Raw genomic sequence first — 25,591 nt, forward strand, 5'->3', positions numbered from 1 at the left:
GTAACTTGTTTCGTCTCTGGTTTAGTCAAACCAATCTCAATTAAATTGGTATTTACTTCTTCTTGGCAAAGCATTCAGCATTTAGAAGTAAAAGCAGAGACTACTTTGGATTTGATTAGCTAAATAGCTTGTTATCTGGGACAAATAAAAGGGGAACACATTTTTTAACCAAAAGCAATAGATATAATATTTTCACACAATACAACTGAATTGTATCATTTGGTGGATACAATCCCTAAATTTAAGTGCTTAGCCAGTTACTGTTAATTCAGATATTATTGTGATGTTTTTTTTGTGAATGGTAAAATGCGACAGTATCAGTTTCACAGTAATAATAAATTGCTTTGCTAAGTACAACTGGATACAACCGCACAGGTCCAATCCTGAACAGTTGGCGCAAAAATGGACACAATATTAGCACTTGATACAGGTCAGACTTTGGATTGTAATCAACTATTTGAGACATGATAGGTTTCTGACATAGAATAACTGTAATCGAAAAACTTAGAACTGGTCATATGATTTGAATTTATATTAATTTTTTTGCTTTTTGGGAATCATATTTATTAGATTTAACATTTTTGCCAGGATTCGCAATAACAAATAAACACAATAATTTCTGAATTACCAGTATATAAAAGAAGCATAAAAATTCCTAACTAAAGAGACTATCATCAAACAGAATGTATAAAATAGTTGTTTATTACATACATTATACTAACGTTCACATTTAGTAAAAGAAAATGAAATAAAATGATAAATTACAACATAAAATAATCTCCTGGATTGTTCTTTATTGCACCATGTGCTAGGTGTACACTTGTGCAGCTGCAAGTCTGTCCATAAAAGGTTGAACAAGTTCACTTGTGGCAAAGTTAAAAATCAGTCCAAATGTGATAGAGATAGGTAAGGCTGGTAATGCCTTACGGAATATGGCTAATAATAATAATGTGAAACATAAACCCTGAAATAGAAAAACATAATACCTTATAATTTCTTTTCACAATTAGATTTTATACATTCTGATATACTGTATATAAATATGTTGAAAATTTTCAAGAGTGTGACCAACTAATTTAGACATATCACCAAGTTTATACTTCATGCACAACTAACATGTTCAACCCCACAACATTATTTATGTGCCTGTCCAAAGTCAGGAGCCTGTAATTCAGTGGTTGTCTTTTGTTTATGTGTTACATATTTGTTTTCGTTCATTTTTTTATTTAAATAAGGCTGTTAGTTTTCTCATTTGAACTGTTTTACATTGTCATATCGGGGCTTGTTATAGCTGACTATGCGGTATGGGCTTTGCTCATTGTTGAAGGCCGTACAGTGACCTATAGTTGTTAATGTTTGTGTCATTTTGGTCTCTTGTGGACAGTTGTCTCATTGGCAATCATACCACATCTTCTTTTTTATATCAACCATTGTCATATGTGGAGAAGATGCTGCTTACCCTTCCAGAGCACATGAGATAACCCCGATTTTTGGATGGGTTAGTGTTGCTCAGACTTTACTTTTCTATGTTGTGTTTTGTATACTGTTGTTTGACTTTAGATTGTTTTTTTTTGCCATGGCCTTGTCAATTTGTTTTCGACTTATATCTTGGTATCTTTTTCCTTTCTTTAACAAATTGTTTCACATTATTAGCATGTATGTTTTTACTTTTTTTGTTTTATTTCAACCTCTGGAATTTTTTGATGTCATCAATGCATGAAAACTCTCTTTTGGTCAAAAGCTTCATTTTTTAGTGTGTGCATATGCCACAAATTGAATTAATTCTGTTAACTTTTTTCAGTCAAGTCATATATACATGTATATCTTTTTTTCTTCCTAATGTCAGAAGTTTATAAAATATGATGGGAAAGGTTCCAACCAAAACGGTATTAAAAATTTGTGGAAAAGTACCCAGTTAAGAAGATCTGCATTTTTTCATTTTGCAACATACATTTTTTTTCTCTCCAAAACCTGAATAAACGTCCAGACTTTTATTTTTACTATTTTGTTCCCCAAGATTTCACTCTATACTTACAATTAGAATGGCTACAAAACAAGCTAAAGTTGTATTCCAATCCCCATTGGACGAAGCTTTACCAACTAACACACCATAAAATATAAAGTCACCAAGTCCTAACTTAACTCCTCCTACAAATAAAAATGCACTTAGTAAAACTAATTAATTGTTTTTTGATGTGTGTCCAGTGGCAAATATTTGATAGATATTCTGGACAATTACCATGAAGACTTTATGGTGATGATAAGACATGTTCCCTAGCTTTTGTGCTACATGTATTAAGGTAGTATTTCATTGATTTATACACCTGAATGTCCTATTATTCTCATTTAAATCAGAAAGACAAATGAGATTAAATATGAATAATTTGAATACCACTGAAAAAATGTAGTTGTTGGGCTGTTTATGTGCTGATAGCTTGACACTTGATAGGAATCAGATTTAATGTCTTCATTAATATTGGAATTGAACATATTCTTTAGGAAACACACTGATAAACAATCAAAGTGCTATGAGACAAAAACTTAATAAAAAAAATCAAGGCCTTTCACAAAATCATTTTCATTCTTTTCTATGTCCTTAAAGAAACGACAGGCATAAGGCATTTCAAACAAACCATGGACATGCTGCTATTATTGTCAATTTCTAAAATTCTAAATATATGTTTTGATATAAAATAGAAAGAATGAACACCTACTTTCTTCCTCAGGTTCATCAGTACTTCTTGTACTATTTCTATTTTCTCTCGGCTGTCTTACTTCAACATCACTTCTATGTTGATCTGTTTCTCCCAAAGCATTAACAGCGCTACGTGCCTACAAGGAAATTTACACAAAATCATTATACTGATTGATTAATGGCTGGTAATAATAAGTTGCAAAGTAGGAAGCACATTCAGGTCGGGAAAACCGAGAAAAGATACTTTGACTATGAAATATCCAGTTGAGTTGAAAATTTGGCTCAAATTTAAGGGTCAGTTGCAGGATTTGAGTTAATTGGGACCACTATACAATACTACCCCAAAAATATGAAAAAAATTATGGACTTTTTTACATCAGAATAACTAATTTTGTCAAAGAAAGAAACTGTAGTGATCGGGAAGGACGTGCGCCCTGCGCCTATAACGCATATTGACAAGAAATGGCGCAAACAGTGACAAGTGTAAGCACCCACGTGGCGCACGATATTTTTCACTTCGTTTCGAAACGTTTAGGTATCGTCAAATGAATTTCCGATCGTGTTCCGTGCTGCCATGTGTCATTGTGTGTGTACACAACTGTGTAATGTTCCTCCAATAATAGGAGCACCTATATATTTTTGGGACGTCTTGGGTGTTCCCCTATGATAATAGAACCATGCGATTTAACGTCTCGGGTGTTTTCCTATTGTAATAATATAACCATGCGGTCTAACTGAAAACCCGAAAAACGTAATTAACCATCATTCATGATATATATTTTTTTATAAACAACTTTAAATTTGTGAAATTTGACTAGTACAGACGAGCTTTAACTTTAATAATAATCTCATTTAGTTTAGCTTGCTATTATTTCGATTGAAGAACGGTGACTGAACCCCAAAGACTTTTTAGGAATATAGTTTTTGTCTCCATAAAAGACGCTTAACTGTCCTTGTCATTTTCTGTTCTTTGGCTCGTTTTGACATTTTGTAAACATGACTTCAGTAATTTGTTGTTTTGTTCTATGAATTAATGGTACTCTATACTGTTATTCTTTTCACCGTGAGGAAGTTATAATAATACAAGAAGTTCAGAGGAAATGCTTGAAATGTCCTCTGATACAGAACATCTTGAATAAGTATGGTATCGACGAAGACCCAAATTTAATGTACAAAAAAAACATGAACATGAACAAGGCACAGGAGTTTGAAATCCTATCAATACGGGGGAAGAGAAGCTCTACTGTGATAGTGGACTTTGGTATATTTTTACCCCCTTATTGATAGGATTTCAAACTCCTGTGAACAAGGCAACAGTACCAGTTTAAACATTGTATAAAATAAAGCAGTGGCGGATCCAGGGGGGGGGGGGGTTCCGGGGGTTGGAACTTCAATTTTTTTTGGCCGATCAACCCCCCTTTTTAAAATGGCTGGATCCGCCACTGTAAAGGTTAACTTAATTATTGTTTTGGTTGGAAGAAGTTATTGTATATTCATTGAAATTGAAATTACAAATCACAGGAACAATATCCATGATTTTATTTAAAATCATAAAGGTAGGTATCAACACCTCTTTGCCAAAATATACTGATACTTTTTTTTTTTACAGAAGTCAATTCAAATGGCCCACTCATTTGACAACATGGCCCATTATTTTTTAAAATGACCCATTGAATTTATTTTTGAGGGGCCCTGGGACCATAGTGAAAAAAGCCTTCCAGATCACTGAAACTGTGCAATCTAATCATTGAAATATTGATACAAAAGATTTGAAAAGATAGTGATAATATACATTGTATGCTTATTTCTATTTGCATTATATTTTTGCACAGATTCAAGAAACTAATGTTGTTTTAAAACTTTTTTTGGATCATTTATATTGCTATAGTACAACATCAGATATTCCAAGCAAACTTGTACTTTACAAATGTTTAATTATACTACATAGTGAAAATTCCTTAAAAATTTCATTGATATACTATACACTGTAAAATATATGAGGTATTATCAAAACGTATCTGGCAACAAAAACAATATTTTAACTTGTTTTTATTTTTTTGGGGTCAAAATATGAGATCAGACATTTCTTGTTTACCAAACAGTTTAAATATCAAGTTGTCAATATCTGTTTGCCCCACAGTATAAAGCATTTGACTACTTATGCTGCCAAAAAAATAAAACTTAAAACTCTTCCAAGGGTTTGAACCCCCCCTTTTTTTTGACAATCAATGCATTGAATGGGAACACATAGTAGGAACTACCCCCCCCCCCCCCTCCCCCCTTTTTTCAAATGACTTGATCCACCCCTGTACAGTATGTAATATAGGTATTATAAGCTTAATTAAGATGTTTATATAGTCAAAAGATATCCTACTCGTTGGGATTCTGTACTACTAGAAGACATTGTTGTATCTCTTCCTGGACGTCTTCTGAACCCTCGTTCATCTATATCATCTGTGGCTTCCTCTGATCTTCCTCTAAATCCTCCATCATCATTGTCATCTGTATCTTTTGTGGCAGATGGACCATTTAAACTTACAGCTAAAATGTAATCTTACATCAGTAAAATGTTCACACAATTTTTCTCTTGGTGAAATTTTTTCATTTTCACTAGTTACAATTACTGTAAACCAACTTATTTTCTCGAGCATTTTTTCTCACTACTTTCGTGAGTATAAAAATAATGTGAATATGTACTACCTGGATCTTTCCTTCTCTAATTCTATGGAAATTTGTCCCTTTCCGAATCCATTGTATAAAAAAATCTAATCAACTTGTGGTTGCCGGTGATCTCAAAAGATGATTGGATGATTTTAAGGGTCATATCCTTTTCAGCTAACTGGATGAATCAAAATGTGCTACAGGTGTTAATGAAACAGACAACTTCATGGAATATGAAAGGCACTCGATGGGGATTTTCGTTTAACAAAAAAAAAGAAAAATATTTTTTAATCATTAGAGAAACAGATTCTTACATAGTTACTTGTGTATTATCAGATTTATCCAATCTCGATAGTTAAATTATAAATTTTAAAGTCCTTGCGAAGGTTCGGACTTTAAAATTGATAATTTAACTATCTCGATTGGATAAATCTGATAATCCACTGGTACCAATGTAAGAATCTATATTTATTAAACTGCATCAGGTAAATTAAAAAAATAGCAAACTAAATAGCCACCAAGCAGACTAGAAAGGGTAAAACATGAAATAAATTATAGTATCCACAAAAATAAGTTGGTTTACAGTACGTGTGCTGAAGCATGTTTGAACTTAAAAAGCTCCTTTTAAAAAAAAGACATTTTACACATTACTAATTGTGTCCCTTAATTTCAAGCATGCCCTTCTAAGGTCAAAAGGATAAAAAATATTAAATAGGATACAATAGAATAATATTGAGAATTTCCCATTTAATTGCTTATCATTTTAAATATTTTAATTTGAAAAGTTGTTTGTACATTTCAAACCTCATGTAGCATGTGTAGAGAACACTACAGACGAAATAATAAAAGAATTCTACAAAACCATTCCAAAACATCTACTTCAACTAGAAACAGGATTTCATTCAAACTTGAAATCATCATCAACTAAAGACTTGTCATTCCTTTCCTACACATTCAATTTTGGAAATCCTGTGACTTTGTGTACAGTGAATAGGGCAAAATGCCCTGTGTATTGTTGAAAACAGAATACACAAAAAAAAATCAATTTTGTTTGTCACAATTAAATCTGTATTGTAACACACAGTATTTATATCATAAAGATTCCCTTGAAAGGTTCAAAGGATCAAACTCCACCCTATGTACACAATTTCAAGTCTATACAATGCTTGTTCACCATAAAACATGCAGGTTTACAGCTAGGATATTAAAGTTCAGGTACCATAGAAGTATCTAGCAGTGAGGTATATTTGCAAGTGCATTTTTGCTTTATTTTTAGTGCAAAGTTTGGACCTATTAACAAAATGAAAAGCAAATGGGCAAAAATATTATACTTGATCCTCCTGGCATATATCCTAAGTTTATCTCTGAAAAGAATTTAAAAAAAATATATTTTTTATTTGATTAATCTCTAGGTAAGCCTGGCATGATCAGAGTCTTTTACAGAAATTTTAAAGATGATTTCACTTACAGAATTTACTATCAAGACAAAAGTTATCTTTGGCTAAACAAATGACATTTTTGGGAAATGCATTCTAATTATTTAAATTAAACATTAATCACCCCAGTTATTTAAAAAAAGTGGCGAAAATAATATGACAGCATTGAAAAAATTTACGAAATAAACTAAACCATGTTATCTCAACATGCTCAATAACTACAATTCAAAACAAATCTCCCCGTGGGCACTTTTTATATTAAATGAAAATAAATAACATCATGACTATACATAAAAGATATAGTAATATCAAATTAGAATGAGAATTCAATTCTTTAAAGCAAAACCAGATATAAGGACTGCTTTTACAATTCTTTATAGAGAAATAATATATATATATACAAAGTTATGCAATATATATTCTTCATCTTCTATTTATTGCAATAAATTTTTTTTAAACAATAATATGAGGTCATTTTTGGTTGATATCATATAAACAGAGATATCTGGACTATGTTTTTTTTTTTTTTTGCTGAGAAGCTTTCTCAATATGCTTTATCAGTGGCAGATCCAGAACTTTTCATAAGAGGGGGGCAGCTGACTGACCTAAGGGGGGGACTCCAGTCATGCTTCAGTGATTCCCTATATAATCAACCAAATTTTTCCCACGAAAGGGGGGGGGGCTAGGCCCCCCTCTGGATCCGCCTATGTTATATTTCAAATGAATCAATTGTAAAAAAAAAAGCATCATTTATGTTAACATCATGATAAACAGAACAAAATTATGACAAATGAAATATATACTTTAGACAATTCTGCTTCTATTTGCACAGAGTTAATAAACATCCAACCATTGATGCCTTAATAATAAGATAGACTCCAAATATTGTATACAGGTTGAAAACATAAAAAGAGAGAAACAATACAGTAATATATAAAACCATTATATTGTATACAAGGTCAATGTCAAATGAAATTAAGAACTATATTGTAGATTTACATTGTAAGTACTATATTGTAGATTTATATTGTAGATCTATATTGTAGATTTATGTCGGACATTACCATCAGATTTTCGATTGTTGGTCAATGATGAAAAAGCTGCAGATACAACACTAAATAAATTAACAAAGGTCTATTGACACGCAAGAATAAAAAGATTATTTTAACTCTGACATTATTAACTAAGCTAATGAATATAAATTTATCTCTTCAGTTAAATGACCTTTCAGTAAATCAACAAACTGCATAACTAAATGATCAATAAAAAAAACGTGAGTATGGTTGAATACCCAATGCCACAATTTTGTCTGTGGATTATAATTAATTAAAAAATGTTCCACTGCATTTAATTGTTTTTTTTTCTTGAGTTGTGGAAAGAAAACAATCCGAACAATAAATTAGTTTATTAGCATAGAATCTATTATCATCTTTTTTTCATGACTAGAATAAGAATAAGCCACTGAAGTTGAAAGGATTTAAAAAGAACTAAAGTATTTTAAATTACACCTACTGGTTTCTTTCTGTGGTTTCTTTTTCTTTTTACTGGATTTCTTGTCTTTTTCTCCCTCAGAATCTGAAGCCATTCCTGCTACATTCCACACCATTGTAGCTGTAAATATAGCAATAAATGATCCTACATTTTAAAAAAAAATCATAAAACACAATGTACAACAAATACAATGTAAAATTAAGAATGGAAAGGAGGAATGTGTCAAAGACACAACAACCCGACCATAGAAGAACAGACAACAGCAGAAGGTCACCAACAAGTCTTCAATGCAGTGAAAAATTGCACATGTAATTTTTTTTTTTCGAAGTGAGTTCTTTGGAAAAAAGTTCAAATAGCTTCTACTCAAATATATTTTTTCCTTAAAATTTAAACCATTAGGGAAAACCAAAACACTAAGACTTATTAAAAGTCTCTAATAATGCCATAATGCACTATTAGGAGATTTGTTGCTATCGGGAATCTTAAAAACTGGGGAGGGGAAAATGAACAAAAATTTCTTTCTGAACATTCAAGTCCCAAAATATCAGTTGATTCTGGATACTGTACGTTCATATATAATTCAATATAATTTTTTCTACAATCTGGTTAAAAAATGATCAACAATCAAATAAAGCACAAACAGGTTTCATAACAAAGTAAAAGACACTGTATCACTTTCTTGGCATGATGTGATCAATCAGGTATAGAATGAAATTCAAAACAGTGTGGCTGTGGCCATTGATTGACACATTAAATTCATCCATTGACTGGGACAATTTACGCGAACATTTGTCTGTAACGACCACTGTTCACGACGTACCTACGATAGACATTTAAACTGTGGGGTCACCAAAGGTTTCTTAACGCCTTTAATTATAAAATAATTCGAAAAATTAATCAGAAATAACCTTTATGTTTTGATTTATATAATTGATATAAATCAAAACATCGTGTTATTTCTGATTAATTTTTCGAATTACTTTATTAAGGTGTTGAGAACCTTAGGTGACCCCATAGTTTAAGTGTCTTTAAAAAGTAAATAGTGAGCAGTGGTCGTTACATACAAACGTTCACCTAAATTGTCCCAGTCAATGGATGAATTTTATGTGTCAATCAATGGCCACAGCCACACTGTTTTGAATTTCATTCTATGTAGTCGATCATCTTTAGACTTATAGTAAAATAGTCCATATTTTGATATATATATTTAGTTATAGTAACAAAGTGTTATCACATAAACTTAACATCCTTTTCTCTTTTTAGAGTTTAAAATTTCTGAAATTTGAATGACTTGGTCATATGTTCACAAGATGTTTTAGCTTCTAACAAATATAAAAGAAAGAAATATTCTAAACAGAAGAAGTCTTTGCTGCAATAAATTTTGTCAGAAGATGGTATTTTTTACTCCAAAATGCTATGAAGTTTCTATATTTAGTGGTGTATGAAATTTGTGTATTTTCAGTTAAACACCATTTAACAATATACATGTTGTAGTCATATATATTTCACAAATACTCACATGAATAAATAAGAGCAGGGAAAATAGGTTCATTTCTTTCTTGTGCTGTTTCTACCAACATTTTCAATGGACCCTTTGGACATAATACTGCTACTAAATCTACAAGGATTATACACAAAAATATATTTCATTGATAACTCAAAAAACATCTTTCTATGCCATTGTATGTCAGAATGCTGACATAAACATGTTTAAAAGGTTTTTAAATTTTAATGTTTAAAATAAAATAAGTATATTTGCAACAAAGATTTAATAACCATGGATTTCAGGATCATATTGCAATGCTGCAGTGTTATATTTATAGGGATTTGTCCTTAGTGTGCACTATTTAGTGAAGACTGAAGTATTGGTTAAAGTTGCCACAATATTTTTTTAATCACACTTGTTTCAACTGTGCACACAAAGTGTCTTTTTTAAACGAGTGCTTGAATAATATCTTATAAACACATATCAATTTACCAAAATGTCTGTCTTACCTTAGGTAGCAATGCTGCAAACACCCTTATTGCAAAGAATTCAACATTTGAAATAATCTAAAATTATTTTTGTTATTACCACAATGGTATTTTTCTTGTACTTTTATGTTTGCAAAACTGAATTACGATTGTAATCTTTGTCATTGTTTCGTCCATAAAGCGCAAGGTTTGGTAAGCCCTAAAACCAGGTTCAACACATCATTTTTTCTTAAAATGTCCTGTACCAAGTCAGGAATATGGCAGTCTGTTATTTAATAGTTTGCTTCTATGTATGTAGCATTGTCAGCTGTTTTTTGTTGCACTCAGTGTTTCTGTTGTTTCATTGTTTTCCTCCTTTAGTTGATGTGTTGTTTCCCTCAGTTTAAGTTTGTGTCCAAGACTTGTTTTCTCTCAATCGATTCATGACTTTTGAACAGCAATATACCCCTCTATATTCATTGCCCCCTGAGGGACCCAAATTGAAATAAAACACATATTTTGTAAACACATAAGTTCAAAACTTACCCCAGACTACCATAACACCTAAGACAGCCCATGTGGTCCAATCAGGTAGGTATTTAATAAATATCAACGCCATCAAAGCTGATATCACAATGAGATAGGCCTGCTGGAGAAATAATGGACCTTTCCAATGTATACAGACCATACCTACTACACCAAAGTTCCACATCAATATAGCCACTGTTATGTAGTCCATAGGCACATTGTAAGCTTGTAGTACGACACTGAAAAAATAGTACATTTAATTTAATCACAGACTTAAATTTATAATACTATTTCAACCTATAATCGTGATAATGAAAATATAACACAGATTACATCTGAACAAAATCTCTCAACAGAAATAGGACAATTCAAAAAGTAGTTTCGCATTGATCTCAAAGTATGGACAAAATCAAATGGATCAAGATTAGTAAAATATCAAACAACAATATAAGAACCAGTAACATGAAAATTATATTTTTTTTATATTCATTAACCTTAACTTGTTAAACTGTAAAAAAAAATTGTGCTGCAGAATTTGAAACAAAATCTTTCAGGTTTTGTATGATAAACAGAGCAAACTGAACTTTTATGCACAATTAACACACTCAAACACTACAACACTCCAAAAGTTCAGTTGTAATACTTAGCACTACTTAGTTAAAGTACATGTCCCTTACTCATCTTGTCTTCCCTAATAACAAAATTACTCACCCAAGATAAATATATGAGAACAAGAACAGTAACATTAAAGATGACATAATCAGCCAGCCATGTATAAACTAAAATAATGAAAAATTATATAGTATTATATACAGTCCATTGCATTGTGTTACTAGTTCTGCTTAAACCACATACAATATCATACATAGGCATTAACTCATTTGAATTCATTTAGAACACTTGACTGCATATATTTTCTAATCATATAAAAAGGTCAATGAGGTTGAAAAGCATTATTTCCAAAAATAAAGATCAATCAATTTGACATGAAATTTAGAATTTAATTTCTTATTCTTTTCTCTCAATCAGTACCAAAGGTTAACACCAGGTAAAGGTAAACTTCTACAACATATTTTCAGTGGCTTACCTTATAACATCTATATTTATACAGCAGAAACAGTATTATCGTCATGACAACAATCACCCCCAGTAAAATAAAGGCATTAGCTAATGACTGCCAGATTTTGGTGCCAGTATTGGTCTCTGGTTTGTCTGCATCATGAAATGGTGTATAAATCCTGAAATAGTATATTTTGCATATATGCATGTAAAACAGTTTAAAACAAAATTGATAAAATGTCAACTTTTTCATCAACTAGTAAGCAGATTTGTCTCATTTCCATATAAACTGCTATGCAATAACAAACTTGAATTGTAAAAAAAATGTACTGTCTATCAGACCTTAAACCCTAATAAACAGCTGCGCCATGAGCGCATGATACGCCCAACGTCTTGTGTGGAAGTTTTATGCAATAATCATAATTAGTTTCTGAGAACGTTTAAAGCAATAACCATATATTGTTTTTGAGACATGGCAGGACATGTGAAACCCCCCACCCTGTTTTTTTTTTTACAAAAAACTAAATATCACTAAAATAAAATTTTGAATCAAAACCAAAAAGTATACAGATCTTTAGATTAAAATTACAAAGAAGTGTGTAAAGTTTCAAGCAATAATCATAAACTATTTTTGAGATAAGGCGCGGCATGTAAAAAAAACCCTCCCCTGTATAACAAAATACTCAATAACTCAAAAATAAAATTTTGAGTCATCACCAAAAAGTATACAGATCTTTAGATTAATATAACAAAGAATTGTGTAAAGTGTTAAGCAATAATCATAAATTGTTTTTGAGATATGGCACAACATGTAAAAAAAAAACCCTCCCCCTTTTTTACAAAATACTCAATAACTCAAAAATAAAATTTTGAATCATCACCAGAAAGTATACAGATCTTAAGATTAATATAACAAAGACATGTGTAAAGTTTTAGGCAATAATCATAAATAGTTTTTGAGATATGGTGCGACATGTAAAAAATCCCTCCCCCTTTTTTACAAAATACTCAATAACTCAAAAATGAAATTTTGAATCATCACCCAAAAGTATACAGATATTAAGGTTAATATAACTAGAAAGTGTATAAAGTTTTAAGCCATAATCAAGAATCGCTTTTGAGATACGGTGCGACATGTGAAAAAAACACACCCCTGTTTTAGTTACAAAGTGCTGTAACTCAAAAAGTTTAAATCTTATTTTCACCAAAAAGTATACAGATCATTTGATCATCATAAGAAACACTCATATTGAGTTTCATGAAATTTGGATAAGTCGTTCTCAAGTTACGGTGCGACATGTTTACACCAGACAGACAGACGGACGGACACAGGACATTTGTATACCATAATACGTCCCGTCAAAATTTTGATGGGCATATAAAAACTCTGATAAAAGTGAAACCAAATCTTTTAAACTACTCAGTGTAATTTGAGTAAGTGTGCAATAAATCAACTGGTTTCTCTCTAGGAAATATCTGATTTGCATACATTTAAAGTTAATGTTAACTTTGTTTTTCCTCAATACTGAGTGCTCACAAATTTTTCCTTTTTCATATCAAGTTTTCAAGAAAATAATTTTGTTTTTGCTGTAATATGAAATCCCCCATAAAATATTTTTTTTTTTGCATATGAATTACAAACTTACAAATAGCCACTTTTCTTTGTGTAGAAATTGACAGAGCTAATGGTTGCCACAACAACCAACATGCAAAGTGTGACTGGTACAAATAACATGATGACATGCTTTGCTCCATAGTAAAACTCTTGTTCTTCCTGTTCCTCCTCCCCACTGGTCCCTCTTCTTCTCTGTGGCCTCTCTCTGGCCTAAAATGAGAGAAATAATAATATAATAAAAATAAAAATATTCTGCTATACTAAAAACTTCATAAACCAAACAGAGAAGTATGTATTTAGGATTTCCCTATTGAAAAATAGGGTAGGAACCTTTTTATATTGCTCAATTATTTAACCCTATTTTGACAGGGAAACTTAAAATTTTATGCAAAGAAAACCAAACTTTAGGGTACCCATTTTTAGGCATTAAAAAATTGGGTCAGTGAAGAAATCCTCATCAATACAAGTATTCAATATTATAAAATAATCAATGAAGAAATTCATGATTACATAATATCAAACTTGAGATGAAAATTTGATTTAAAACTAAAGCTGCATTTCTTAGCTGACATGTACAACTAAAGAAACATGTTAAGAGCTTTAAAGTTTTAAAGACCATATTGATAATTCCAAAACGGAAGAAAAGGCAAACTATCAATTACACTTGATTGCTGTTACTGTAAGTCTCTATACTCTTACTGTCTACAACTTCTCCTGGTTGTGGGGTCGATGGAGACAGGCTTACTTACACTAACCCTTGGTTGTTGTCCCTCTAAGTCGTCATAGTCCTCCTGTCTAAAACCTATCCTGGTTGTGGAATCGATGGAGGCAGAAGTATCCATAAGAGGAGTCCTCTCTGTATTTGGTTCTGTTTCACTTTCACTCATGTGGAAAAAACAGATCTATACTGGAAAAACAACAATAAAGATAACAAATAATTTGTACATATTCTATGTACCAAGAAAGACTGATATTGATCATGAGTAATTGTTACTTATTAATAAACAACTCAGTGCATTCATTTAAAATTATACATGTAATAATTGTATGTGGATAAATAAACACTAATAAGCAAGTTATCAAAAATGTATACTGAACAAGCTTTCTACTTTAAAGGACAAGGTACACTAAGGGCCGTATTTGGCCCCCTATTTTGTCAAAAAATAATCTTCATCTTATAAATGAACTGAGCATCATAAAATATCTTAATATATTTGTTCTTCAATACCACATGCCCAATTTGTCTTCTAGTATGGCAGAAACCTGATTTTGGGTTGGCTAAAGTGTGTTGAAAACGTCAAACGATAGAAAAATGTCCATTTGTGGACTGCAATCCTTCGTTTTTAAAGGCCTCCGCCAATGTGAGCCACAGTAATAATTAGTGATAAAGATGGCATACAAACAGGGTATTCAAAATATGAAAAGAAATTATTGGCTCACGTTGGCGGAGGTGCTCAAAAATTAAAAAAATCTCTCGTTAAAAAAACAACAATTTGTGTCAAAATAGTAGTATCGGAATAAAATCGGAGAAAGAACTGAAAATATCCGCATTCGGCTGTTACGGCAAGACACCCTCAACTAAAGCAAGAATACTTCGATAGGTGCTCAAGGTTTTCAGTTGTAGGATTTTGCAATGATTCAGTTTCAAATTGTATTTTTTTTATCTTTATATCAAGGTGGAGTGTGTTTTATCGATTTAAATCAACACCTTACATAGTGAAAACATATGCACTTGGCACACACGATAAACATGAGTTTTGCAAGTGTCCCCCTCATAAAATAAAGCGAAAAAAGTTTGAATATTTTTTTTTCCTTTTTTGGGTTCTTTGGAATAATGTGTAAATTCGGGACAAGATACCTTGGGTCGAGTCTGTAATTGCATATGACTTTGCAAAAGACCACTGCCGAAAAGAACAAGTTAATTCTGTTTAATATTAAAGGGAATCTTTTTTTGTTTTGAGTACACATCGTCTAAAGGAAACAAATTGAGAGTTGTCCCGGGGAGATAGTTAGCCCTAGTGCCGGACTTTTTTTCCATTTCTATCATGACTTTACAGTATGCATATAAATACATACATTTAACACAATTGAGATATTGTGGCAACGTAGTGAAGTGGTATCGCGTCGGCTTTTGAATGCCGCGATCTACGTTCGAATCTCACATAGTGCATAGTTTTGTCCAATACGTTTTTCTTCTAATAATATTTAAAAATATATTCAACGAGATAGAATGGCTGGAGTATTTGTTTTGATTATAATAGCTATCAATTTAGTTGGTTGTCAATACACATTCTTTTTTAGTATTTTTCAATGGTATGTTTAGGGACATTCTTCACGGTTCTAGTCTCACTTACAGTGTTTCTATATATGCCGCTAATTTCCGCTGTTTCTGGCGAATATAGTCCCTAGTGTTGACAGTGGGTTGTTTGCCATTAATTTTTATACCCCTTCCAAATTAATTTCTCCATGTTTTTTACCTCAAATTGCAAGTAGGGGGGGGGGGGGGGGGGGGGAGGTGAAATTACACTGTAAAAAAATTTGGGTCCAGAATTTTAAAGGAAAGTAGTGATTTGGTCCAGCTGAAAAAGGTTGAAAATTAGCACTTCGGAAGCTTTCAAAAGATTTCAAGACGCCCTAAACATAAAATTGTCCATATTATGAGTAAGAGCCGATGCAGTTTTCTATAATTTTGATATAATTTGTCCCAAAAGTAGTACAACACACTGTAAAAGATTCTTTGAGAAAGCGCAGGTGGGATTTTTTTTTTTTCATTGATGTTCTAAAAGAAATGCACTACGAAATAATTGTGGTCTCGGACCTTCTGGGTGGTTTAGTTTCAACAAAAAAAAGCTGTAGAGGCTTTTTGGAAAAATAATATTTAAGGAAGTACCTATCTATATACATCATGTAGTTTCAAACGCACATGCATTTTTAAGGGTGTAACTTTTGTCAATTGATAGCAGACAGATGTCCTTACAAAATGACTTGTATTTTAAAAGTTGAAATGAATAATAATCATGACATGATAAAAAGGTATAAAAAAAATCTTGGCCAATCTGATCATTATGATATGTAACGTTTGCTATAATATATATATTTCTCGCAAACTCTTTTTCAAATATGAAATTGGCATCCTGAAAATGTAAACCATGGGCGCAACATAATGCAATACATGGACTGTCTTGTGTCTGTTCTCAGTAAATGGTATAGTTATTTTGTAGTATATCATTAAAGACTTAATGATTTTTTGTATTCAAAGATCAGATCACTTTTTAAGCGATCGGGAAAATGTTTGCGTTCGTATAATATTATCATATGTTGTTGTTTGGTGTTTGTTGTTTATTTCTTGACCAATTTCAATGGGATTTAATTCCGGGGGTTCTTTAAAATGCGGCATCTAACTGTGTTTTTATGTTTTTGGATTCAAGGCCCCGTGTTTAAATTGGTCTAAACGTGAGGTCTAAAGGTCCAAAATTAAACTTTGTTTAATTTCATCAAACATTTTAACATGTATGCCAAATATATCCGTGAATATATTTTTGTTTATTTTGGGCCCGCCTTCATATCGGTCTACAATGAGGTCTTAAGGGTCCAAAATTATATTTTTTTGGTTTTACCAAAATAAAATTCTTGCGGTTCTTTTGACAAATGTTTGATGAGCTGAATCTGTATGTGTATTAAGATATTTGATTTTGGAACTGGTTTTCAAATTGGTACAAAACAGGGTTCAAATTAAATTCTTCAACAAAAAAGTGAATACATGGGATACTTGATATGTATGTAACGGTTTATATAGATTTTAGATTTTAGGCCATGTTTTCAAATTATTCTACATTGAGGTCTGAAATTTAACTTTCTTTGATATAATAAAATATGAATTAGTGGGGTTCTTCGATTTGCTGAATCTAATAACATATAGAAATCAGAGTCCAAAAATGATGTTATGTATCTTTATGAACATTCATAGAATAAAAGTTATGTATCTGCTTACCCTTCAGGAGCACCTGAGATCACCCCCAGTTTTTGGTGGGGTTCGTGTTGCTTATTCTTTAGTTGTATATGTTGTGTAATGTGTACTATTGCTTGACTGTTTCATTTTTTGTCTTTTTCATTTCCAGCCATGTCGTTGTCAGTTTTTTTCAATTTATGATTTTGACAGCAGTGATTTTCCTAGTATTTAGGGGAAGGAGCCCAGGACCCATGCAATTGAGAATAAAGTTCGTGAAATGTTGGATTGTGGGGAAATATATTAGTTTATTTATACCGATGGCACACAGCATCAACCGTTTGCAACTTTGAAGTGGGGTTTGGGGACTAGGTCCCGAGTCAAGAAAATTTTGAAAATTATGTGCAAAATTCTGCATTCTGAGAAGGAATAAGTTATAATTGCATAAATTGTGAACAAAATTCAAGAGATTTGTAAACAAAATTAAGAGATTTGTAAACAAAATTCAAGAGATCTGTAAACAAAATACCACAGTACGACACCAACAAAATCTTGCAACGATGTCTATATACAATGATATACAACTGGTAATTTTAGAGCTGAAAATTGAGAAAAAAGAGCATATTTCTCTTTAGGACAGGGGCCCATAATCGGACCCAAATATGAGGGTTGAAAAATCCCTAGACTGTCCCTCTGGTATCTTTCATCCCTTTTTTATGAAGTCTTATTTTAACGTAATTACTATAGGGCAAAGATTAATCATTATTTTTATGATGTCATGAGTAGGTCTGCATGAAGGTCGATATAATTTCAATTTTGGATAAACACTTTTTTCGTATGTCATGTTTATTTATTTATTTATTTGCTAATTTTACTTTTTTTGGGGGGGGAGGGGGGTTGTTTGATGAAAGTGAACACCAAGCTGTTTTCATCCATAGTCGGACAGAGATTAATCTATAAAAGCTCATTTACTTAAACAACAAAATACTATTAGAAAAATACAACATCAACGTAAATCATAAATGAAAAAGGTCGTTGCTAAGCAGTTATTATGGTTGCTAGGTAGTTTCTTAGTTAAAAAAACATCCCAAACAGATTGTAAGATTTGTACAATTGTCCTAAAAGTACCTAGCAATAGAAACCTAGCTTTGGTTAACATATTATTGTTTACATAAGCCATGAACATATACCAAAATCTACTGTTGCTTAATAAACATTACTGTTGCTAAGGGCCATACTCGTGGTTAAGGTGTTGATAAATACTCGTTCAATTAATATAGATAAACAAAACATTACTGCTTTAGATTTCCTTATATGTATTTTACAATTATACATTTTGATTCATATGGAAAATACGTTTTTTTGTTTGATAAGGGTTAAAATAGCATATTATTGACAGGTTTCAAATCTGTTGCTAGGCAACCAAAAAATGAGAATCACCCAAAAAAAATGCCATTTTTTTAAGCTTCTATACCTAGTCTATTGAAATTATAAAATTTAATGTCTTTCAAGAGGGGGCCAAAATTGGCCCTTATTGTACCTTGTCCTTTTAAACCAATGACTGAGAAAGATGTGGTTTCCAAATGGTTATTCTATACAATACAAAATGTAATGGGGCGTATTGCATTTCCGCTAATTTTTCAAAGTCCCAATGCTACGTTTCCGCAAATTAAAAGTATACGTTTCCGCAATTTGTATTTATTACTTTTCCGGAAATTTACCTGGTACATTTGTAAGTTATAAATATTTGAATATATATTGACTTGAAAAATGTTGCTATGTCCTTATACAGAGACAGGCAAAAGCAGTTTCCAAAATTACCTAAATGTAGATTAGAAATTCACGAGACATTAAGACAAATAGATTTGAACACTAACAAAACTGAAACTTATTTTCACTTTTAATTAGTCAATGATTTTGATTCGGGAATCGTTATACTTTCATGTTTTACCAACTTGGTATGTCTATGTAATGAAATGACTGATATTTTCATAGATAGCACATTGTAAATTAAATCCTGTTCGAAATTCTTCTACCAACTCAGTTTATTCGATACATGGATGTAAAAATGGTAACTACATTCGTCTTGTATTTGCGTTACTTCCACTTAAATCCGAGGAATGTTACACGAAACTGTTGGATCGGCTTATTGATGTGTGCACTACCCGAAGAATAACTCTCCAGCCCGAGGTACATGTGTAGTTCATAATGACTTTGAATGTGTAATGCATACTGCTGTTACGAAAACACGAATAGTGCCGAGTCTTTTCATGCCCACTTGAACGAACAGTTTTACGCTAGCCATCCTAACATTTTTGTTTTTATCGATGTGTTATTGAAACTGCAAACAACATCTTACATAAAAATGAGAACTCTAACTGTAAAAGCACCCGTTTGGAAATGTGAATAGGAGAAGATGGACTTCCTTCTTGAACAAAATACAAAACATGTAAACGGTGAATGTACTACTGTGGACTTTGTGCATCGTGTTGGCTACACATATTCTGCCAGAACTGACTTATGAACTCATATCAAGATATTTCTGATTAGTGCTGACTTTTAAACATACGTTTTCATAGATTTAAATGATGAATTTTACTTGCATGTTATGATGACCTTTGACTAACTAAATATCTATTTTATATTATGGCTTTGCTTTCGATCAACAGGTATTCCTCAATTATTTACGGAAAAGCAATAATTTTGGTTTTCCGGAATAGTTACTTTTTTTCCGGAAAAGTAAGATATCTATTTGCAGAAACGTAAACTTTTTTTCCGGAAACGTCATCTTTTTTTTCCGGAAAAGTAATGCCAATTTGCGGAAACGTAAAACGCCAATGTAATGACTATTAATTATTCTGATCCCTTTGTTTGACAACTTACATAATTATCTTTTAACTATCTGATCTCACCACAAAAAAAAGTATATCCAACGAATAATAATGAATCTACAGTAGTACTTTTTGTACATTTCAAACATGTGACAATATACAACATGTACAAAAATGGAACATCCTTTTGCCAAAATATGAAAAAGTACTCATCTTGATTGCATACATGCATTCACATGTGATGTGCTAACTGTTTAAATTTGTTTGGAAACATAAAACATGTTCGATACACAACAAAATCTTTTAAGAGAAAAAGTATAATCTCTTAATGCCTAACATTATATTACACATTTTCCTTTAACAATATGGGGCAAATTTTTATGAAAAATGAAGGGAAAGCTAAATAGGTGCAACTTTCATCATTTTTTGTTGCCATGGTAACTCATTTTTAATCAAAATGCAGAGATTTTAAATTTGTGAAAAAAATCCATATATCTATACTATTAAACGAGAAGACCTCATTTTTGGTGTCGCTTCTCTTCTTTCCAGAATAAATTAATCAACACGCCTCTATGTCCTATAGGTACAGTGCATAGTCGCATTTGTCATCCATTCATATGATTATTCAGATTGAGTTATTTTAGGAGAAAAACGAGAAAAAAGGCATCCGGATATTGTCCCGTCATTGTACGAAATTTTAAGTCAGATTAGACTTCCGGTTTGCGTTTTTCTGTATACTTTGAACATACATATACTACGAATAAAGTGTATTTTCAGAATTTTATCTGCTATCATTTTCAAGTTTACTATCCACGGCGGTCAAAGAGTTTATTAAATAGAGAGGGTCTGTATACTATATCAATGATCACCATGGATCGATTAGGGAGCTACCATTTGATTTTTATGGGGGGAGCTAGGATGAAAAATTTTGTCCTGCATTTTTTTTTAGTTGTAATCTCTGTCCTGCCTTTTTATTTTTCACTCTATTCGATCCTGCCTTTTTTTTTTATTAGTTTATCCTGACTGTTTTTACCTAAATTGTCATCCTGCCTTTTTTTTTTTTGCAAAGTGTCTCATCCTGCCTTTTTTTTTACTCAAAACTCCTGTTCTGCCTATTTTTTTCAAATTTCATCCTAGCACCCCCATAAAAATCAAATGGTAGCTCCCTTAGTAAACTTAGAATTGAAAGTAAATACGCTTTATTTATATAGTAATGAATGTTCATAATATACAGATAAGCGCTAAAATTATTCATGTGAACTTTTGATACTTTTTCTGAAATTCTCCAGTCATTAAATCTTTTACAAAATTCATTGATTACATAAAAAAAAAGAAGATGTGGTATGATTGCCATGTTAAGACAGCTCTCCACGAGAGACCAAAATGACACAGATATTAACAACTATAGGTCACCGTACGGCCTTCAATAAAGAGCAAAGCCCTACCGCATACTCAGCTTCAAAAGGCCCGAAATGACAATGTAAAACTATGCAAACGAGAAAACTAGCGGCCTTATTTATGTACAAAAAATAAACGAAAAACAAATATGTAACACATAAACAAACGACAACCACTGAATTACAGGCTCCTTACTTAAATAAATGTTCATAACATACTAAATGTATGTTCATATTGAAATTGATAGAAAACCAAAAATTGGGAACTTTGGAAATAAAGGTGGAGGGTAAAAAAAAATTCCTGTCCCCAATAACCTATGACTTATGATACTTTTGCTGAAATTCTCCAGTCATTCTGTATTTTACAAAATTCTTCCAACAACACTTTACATACTTTAAACTACGCTCTGAATGCCCGCGATTTCGCGGGTGTGTTCTAGTAAATAATAAATATTATACAATAAATATCTACATTTGTAAATGTATAACATACATGTAGTACATTCACCTATTTAGTCATTGGAAAACTTAAAAATCTTAAAAAAAATGTCACAACAAAAAGAATAAATTGTACATTTTGTAAGTACTTTGGAATGACTGATAAAAATAGTGCATTGTGGGGTGGCATTTGTAAACTTCATGCAATGGTAAGATGGTGTTGGGATGAGAAAGAAAGTTTTAAAATAATGGGAATTAGCTGAAATATAGAAGAGGTCAGCATGCCCTAAGTGCCTGTAATTTGAATGTGAACTTATTACTGTGAAAGTACTTTTATTCGTGGGGTACCAATTTTCGTGGTTTTCATGGATGACTTTATCCACGAATTTAAGTGTCCAACGAAATAAAACAACCATTGTCCAAATCAAGACATGGAAATATCCCCATCGGTAGGTTAGACTATTGATATGATCTAGAGAATATATTGAATAACGTTAAATCTGAGAATACTTTAATATCAGTCACAGAACTACAACCGCATGCAGGATTATACCCATTTAATTTTTAATAACCTAAACTGTACAACTTTTGATCTTTTGATTCTCATAAAAAATATTTATGATCGATGAAAGTCAGATTTCCGGTATTGATATGCGAGTATGATAAAGTGTTCATTTTATATCCTCATAGTTCTCGTACATATGGGAAATAATAATTTCATGCTGGGCTTGATTTTGATAAGAATTATTTAACAATTCAAGAAACGTTTATAGCATTTGTTCATGTCACTTTTTTCTTTAGGTGACATGTTTATGGCCTAATTAACACCTTTGATAGTCTTTAATCTGTTGATCACTTTATCTTGGGTTCATTAGTGTTATCACTACGATTTACACGGGTCAATGTTTATTTTGCAATTTCCTTCAATGAAGACTATTTGTAACCTTCGTTTCTAAAGGCTTTAATTTCAAAATTTTTTTTTAGGAAACTAAAATCCACGAATTTAAAAACCAACGAACATGTAAATATTGCTCAAACCACGAAAATTGATATCCACGAATTAAAGTACTTTCACAGTACATAAATTATAAATTAAACTATGTTTCCTCTTATAAGTTGACCATGTTTTTTGTTATGATATACATGATATAGAAACAAAATGAAAATGGACTGAATTTTTTTTATCACAATTTTGTTAAATATTTTTTTTTTTAATATCAATAGAACCAGGTATTATTTAATGTCATATTGATCTCATGGTTATGATGGTGGCCAACCCACCTAATGAAAGATGCAAATTTACAATCATGAACATTACAAACTGTGTATTTAACGTAAACCAAGCACATGCAAATTGATTTAACTGGTCTACCACTCTCAACACAAATCTGAATTTCAATGACTATAATGACTTTTAGCAATGTTTAGCCTGTTATTGTTTTTGATACTGAGGGGTAAAGGTCATCATTACATGAGTGTAATGATTTTATACAAAAATTATCTTATAGTAATCCAGGTGGACTATACATTGGCATGGTTCTCGCTAAGGATTTTTGAAGGCGAGTCCAGGGACTCATCCTTTTAAGGTTTGATGAGTCCAACAGCAAGAAGAAAATATTTTATTGCAATATAAAGTAATATTTTAGTCTCCATTTCCTAACAAAGCAATGAAATCAAATCAAATTCAGATCACTTTTAAACTTTTGCTATTTTGGTATTTGTGTTTAACTGTGTTCAGTTGACAGTTTATACAAAATCTTTCAATCTTGATGCATCTGTGGACTCACCAGTTTTGAAAATGGTGAGTCCAGACAGATTTTAATGAGTCCAGAACTCCTGGACTCGCCTTAGTGAGAACCCTGCACTGGTCAATACTACACTGTACTACTAGCATGGACCAGCAAAGTAAAAAAAATGTAGCAAATACCGGGAAATCTAGCAAATACTGTAAAACGATAAAAAAAAAGTTTTGTCATGGAAAAGTTTGTATTACTATGCGAACATGAACCAGAAAAAAAATACTATTTGACTATAGTGTGCACATATTAAAATATGTTTTGTAATACAATGTAATAATTTAAAGAAAATGAGTAACTGTCAATAACATATACTTTTATGTTTGAACAAATAATTTAACTGTGAATAATTTTATGTTATTGCCGATTCAAAATAGTCATGATAGTCATGATAGTGTGTTGTTTAACCATGTTAACCGAGTAACTTGGACGTGAACTACAAACTAACTTTTAAATTCACAGCAAACATGATATTACTTTCTACTCTTACATTGTTGACTGAATATGATTTATTTTAAAACTAAGTTAAAAAGATTGACAATAGACACTAACCCTAGTTTTGTATGTGTAGTACAAGGGTATCCTTTACAAATCTCTAATAAGGATATTTGGAAAGCGATCATAATTTAAGCTTCTGGCAGAGACAAATATAATTTCTAGTGCAGGATGAAATTAAATTATTTGTATAAAAACACCAACCTAATATAAACTGAATATTAACAGCACAATTCAAACCAACAGTATGTCCAAGCAATCAGTCTGAAAATCAGATATTACTGTGTTTTACATGACACGATTAGTACTCTTTGTGAACAATGATTCATGACATGATGAAGAAATGTTACCGATATCTGAGTAAATTTTTAAGAATTCATTATTGTTCACGTAAAATAAGCCTTTCTGCTATATATTCAAGATGACAAATACATGTATTAATAATGTCTTATTGACATACTCATCAAGGAAAACATTGTTTTCCTAAATTTTATTTCCTGGTTCAATAGTTCTGCTCCCGGAAGTTCTTTCTGTTCAGCAGGAACGATAATCAATATTTACGAATACATCTTATGTACCGACATGAAATTGAATATGAATTGGACAACAACTTCCCGATATGTTTGTTGTCGTATTGTAAGTAACCTGGGGTAGACTTCAATCTAATTATATCATTTGATTCTATCTCTTTAAAGGTTGCAGCTATACCCAATTTTTAAACGTGTATACTTTTGTCTCTGAATGGTCAGCCATTATGGACAAATTGTGCCGGTGTTATATAGCCCCCCATGCCAGTTTTTCCCCCGGGGGACAAACTGGCATGAACCAATTCTTCCCCTGGGGAAATTTTGGATCATTGCCATTCTTCCCCCGCGGAAATTTGGCAATACGTATACATATTGTCACTTTTCCCCCATGCCAATCTTTCCCCCATAGAATAGATTTCACTATACCGGTAGTATTTTAATATATCAGTCTGAAAATCAAACCCAACAGAGTTGGAATTAGATTTTTATTTCCAAAAGTCCGTTTACATTTTAATCGGTCTGTCTATGTGTCTACTTGTCTGTCTGCATGTTTAACAGTCTGAGTTCATATTCACCGGTCCGTCTATGTCTAATATTATGTCTACAGGTCCACCCGTCTGTCTCCGTGTTGACTAATCTATCTACATGTTTACAAGTCAGTTTACGTTTACACCAGTACTAGTGTGTCTTCATCTCTACTAGTCAGTGCATGTGTCCACCAGT

General features: G+C 31.8%; 1 protein-coding gene across 6 annotated transcripts; it reads right to left on the reverse strand.

Annotated features, from left to right (window-relative positions):
- Positions 1-686: 686 nt before the first annotated feature.
- On the reverse strand, positions 687-24,952 carry LOC143068616 (presenilin-1-like). 6 transcript variants are annotated; one of them, XM_076242810.1, is made up of 14 exons: positions 24,802-24,902; positions 24,546-24,605; positions 14,188-14,345; positions 13,470-13,648; positions 11,852-12,002; positions 11,476-11,543; positions 10,783-11,003; positions 9,803-9,901; positions 8,305-8,403; positions 7,857-7,892; positions 5,070-5,236; positions 2,715-2,832; positions 2,036-2,148; positions 687-964 (listed from the first exon to the last, which is right to left on the reverse strand). In XM_076242810.1, the coding sequence occupies exons 3-14, from the start codon at positions 14,323-14,325 to the stop codon at positions 809-811; spliced, it is 1,545 nt and encodes a 514-aa protein (XP_076098925.1). In that variant the 5' UTR covers positions 14,326-14,345; positions 24,546-24,605; positions 24,802-24,902; the 3' UTR covers positions 687-808. The 6 variants fall into 6 exon arrangements, with proteins under 6 accessions (XP_076098925.1, XP_076098928.1, XP_076098927.1 ...); XM_076242813.1 differs by lacking the exon at positions 24,546-24,605 and having other exon boundaries at positions 14,194-14,345; positions 24,802-24,952; XM_076242812.1 differs by lacking the exons at positions 7,857-7,892; positions 24,546-24,605 and adding an exon at positions 6,688-6,720 and having other exon boundaries at positions 24,802-24,952.
- Between the last annotated feature and the right edge of the window lie 639 nt (positions 24,953-25,591).

Source organism: Mytilus galloprovincialis, chromosome 3 (assembly GCF_965363235.1).
Source record: "Mytilus galloprovincialis chromosome 3, xbMytGall1.hap1.1, whole genome shotgun sequence".
NCBI classification, from domain to species: domain Eukaryota; kingdom Metazoa; phylum Mollusca; class Bivalvia; order Mytilida; family Mytilidae; genus Mytilus; species Mytilus galloprovincialis.

Excerpts from the sequence above, each read along its gene's own strand:
- LOC143068616 (XM_076242809.1), bottom strand. The coding sequence starts at position 14,325 with ATGAGTGAAAGTGAAACAGAACCAAATACAGAGAGGACTCCTCTTATG. Across the intron at positions 11,004-11,475 it reads TTCTCATATATTTATCTTGG|TGTCGTACTACAAGCTTACA; the intron begins GTGAGTAATTTT and ends CTATTTTTTCAG. Across the intron at positions 7,893-8,304 it reads GAAACCACAGAAAGAAACCA|CTTTTTCATCATTGACCAAC; the intron begins GTAGGTGTAATT and ends TTGTATCTGCAG.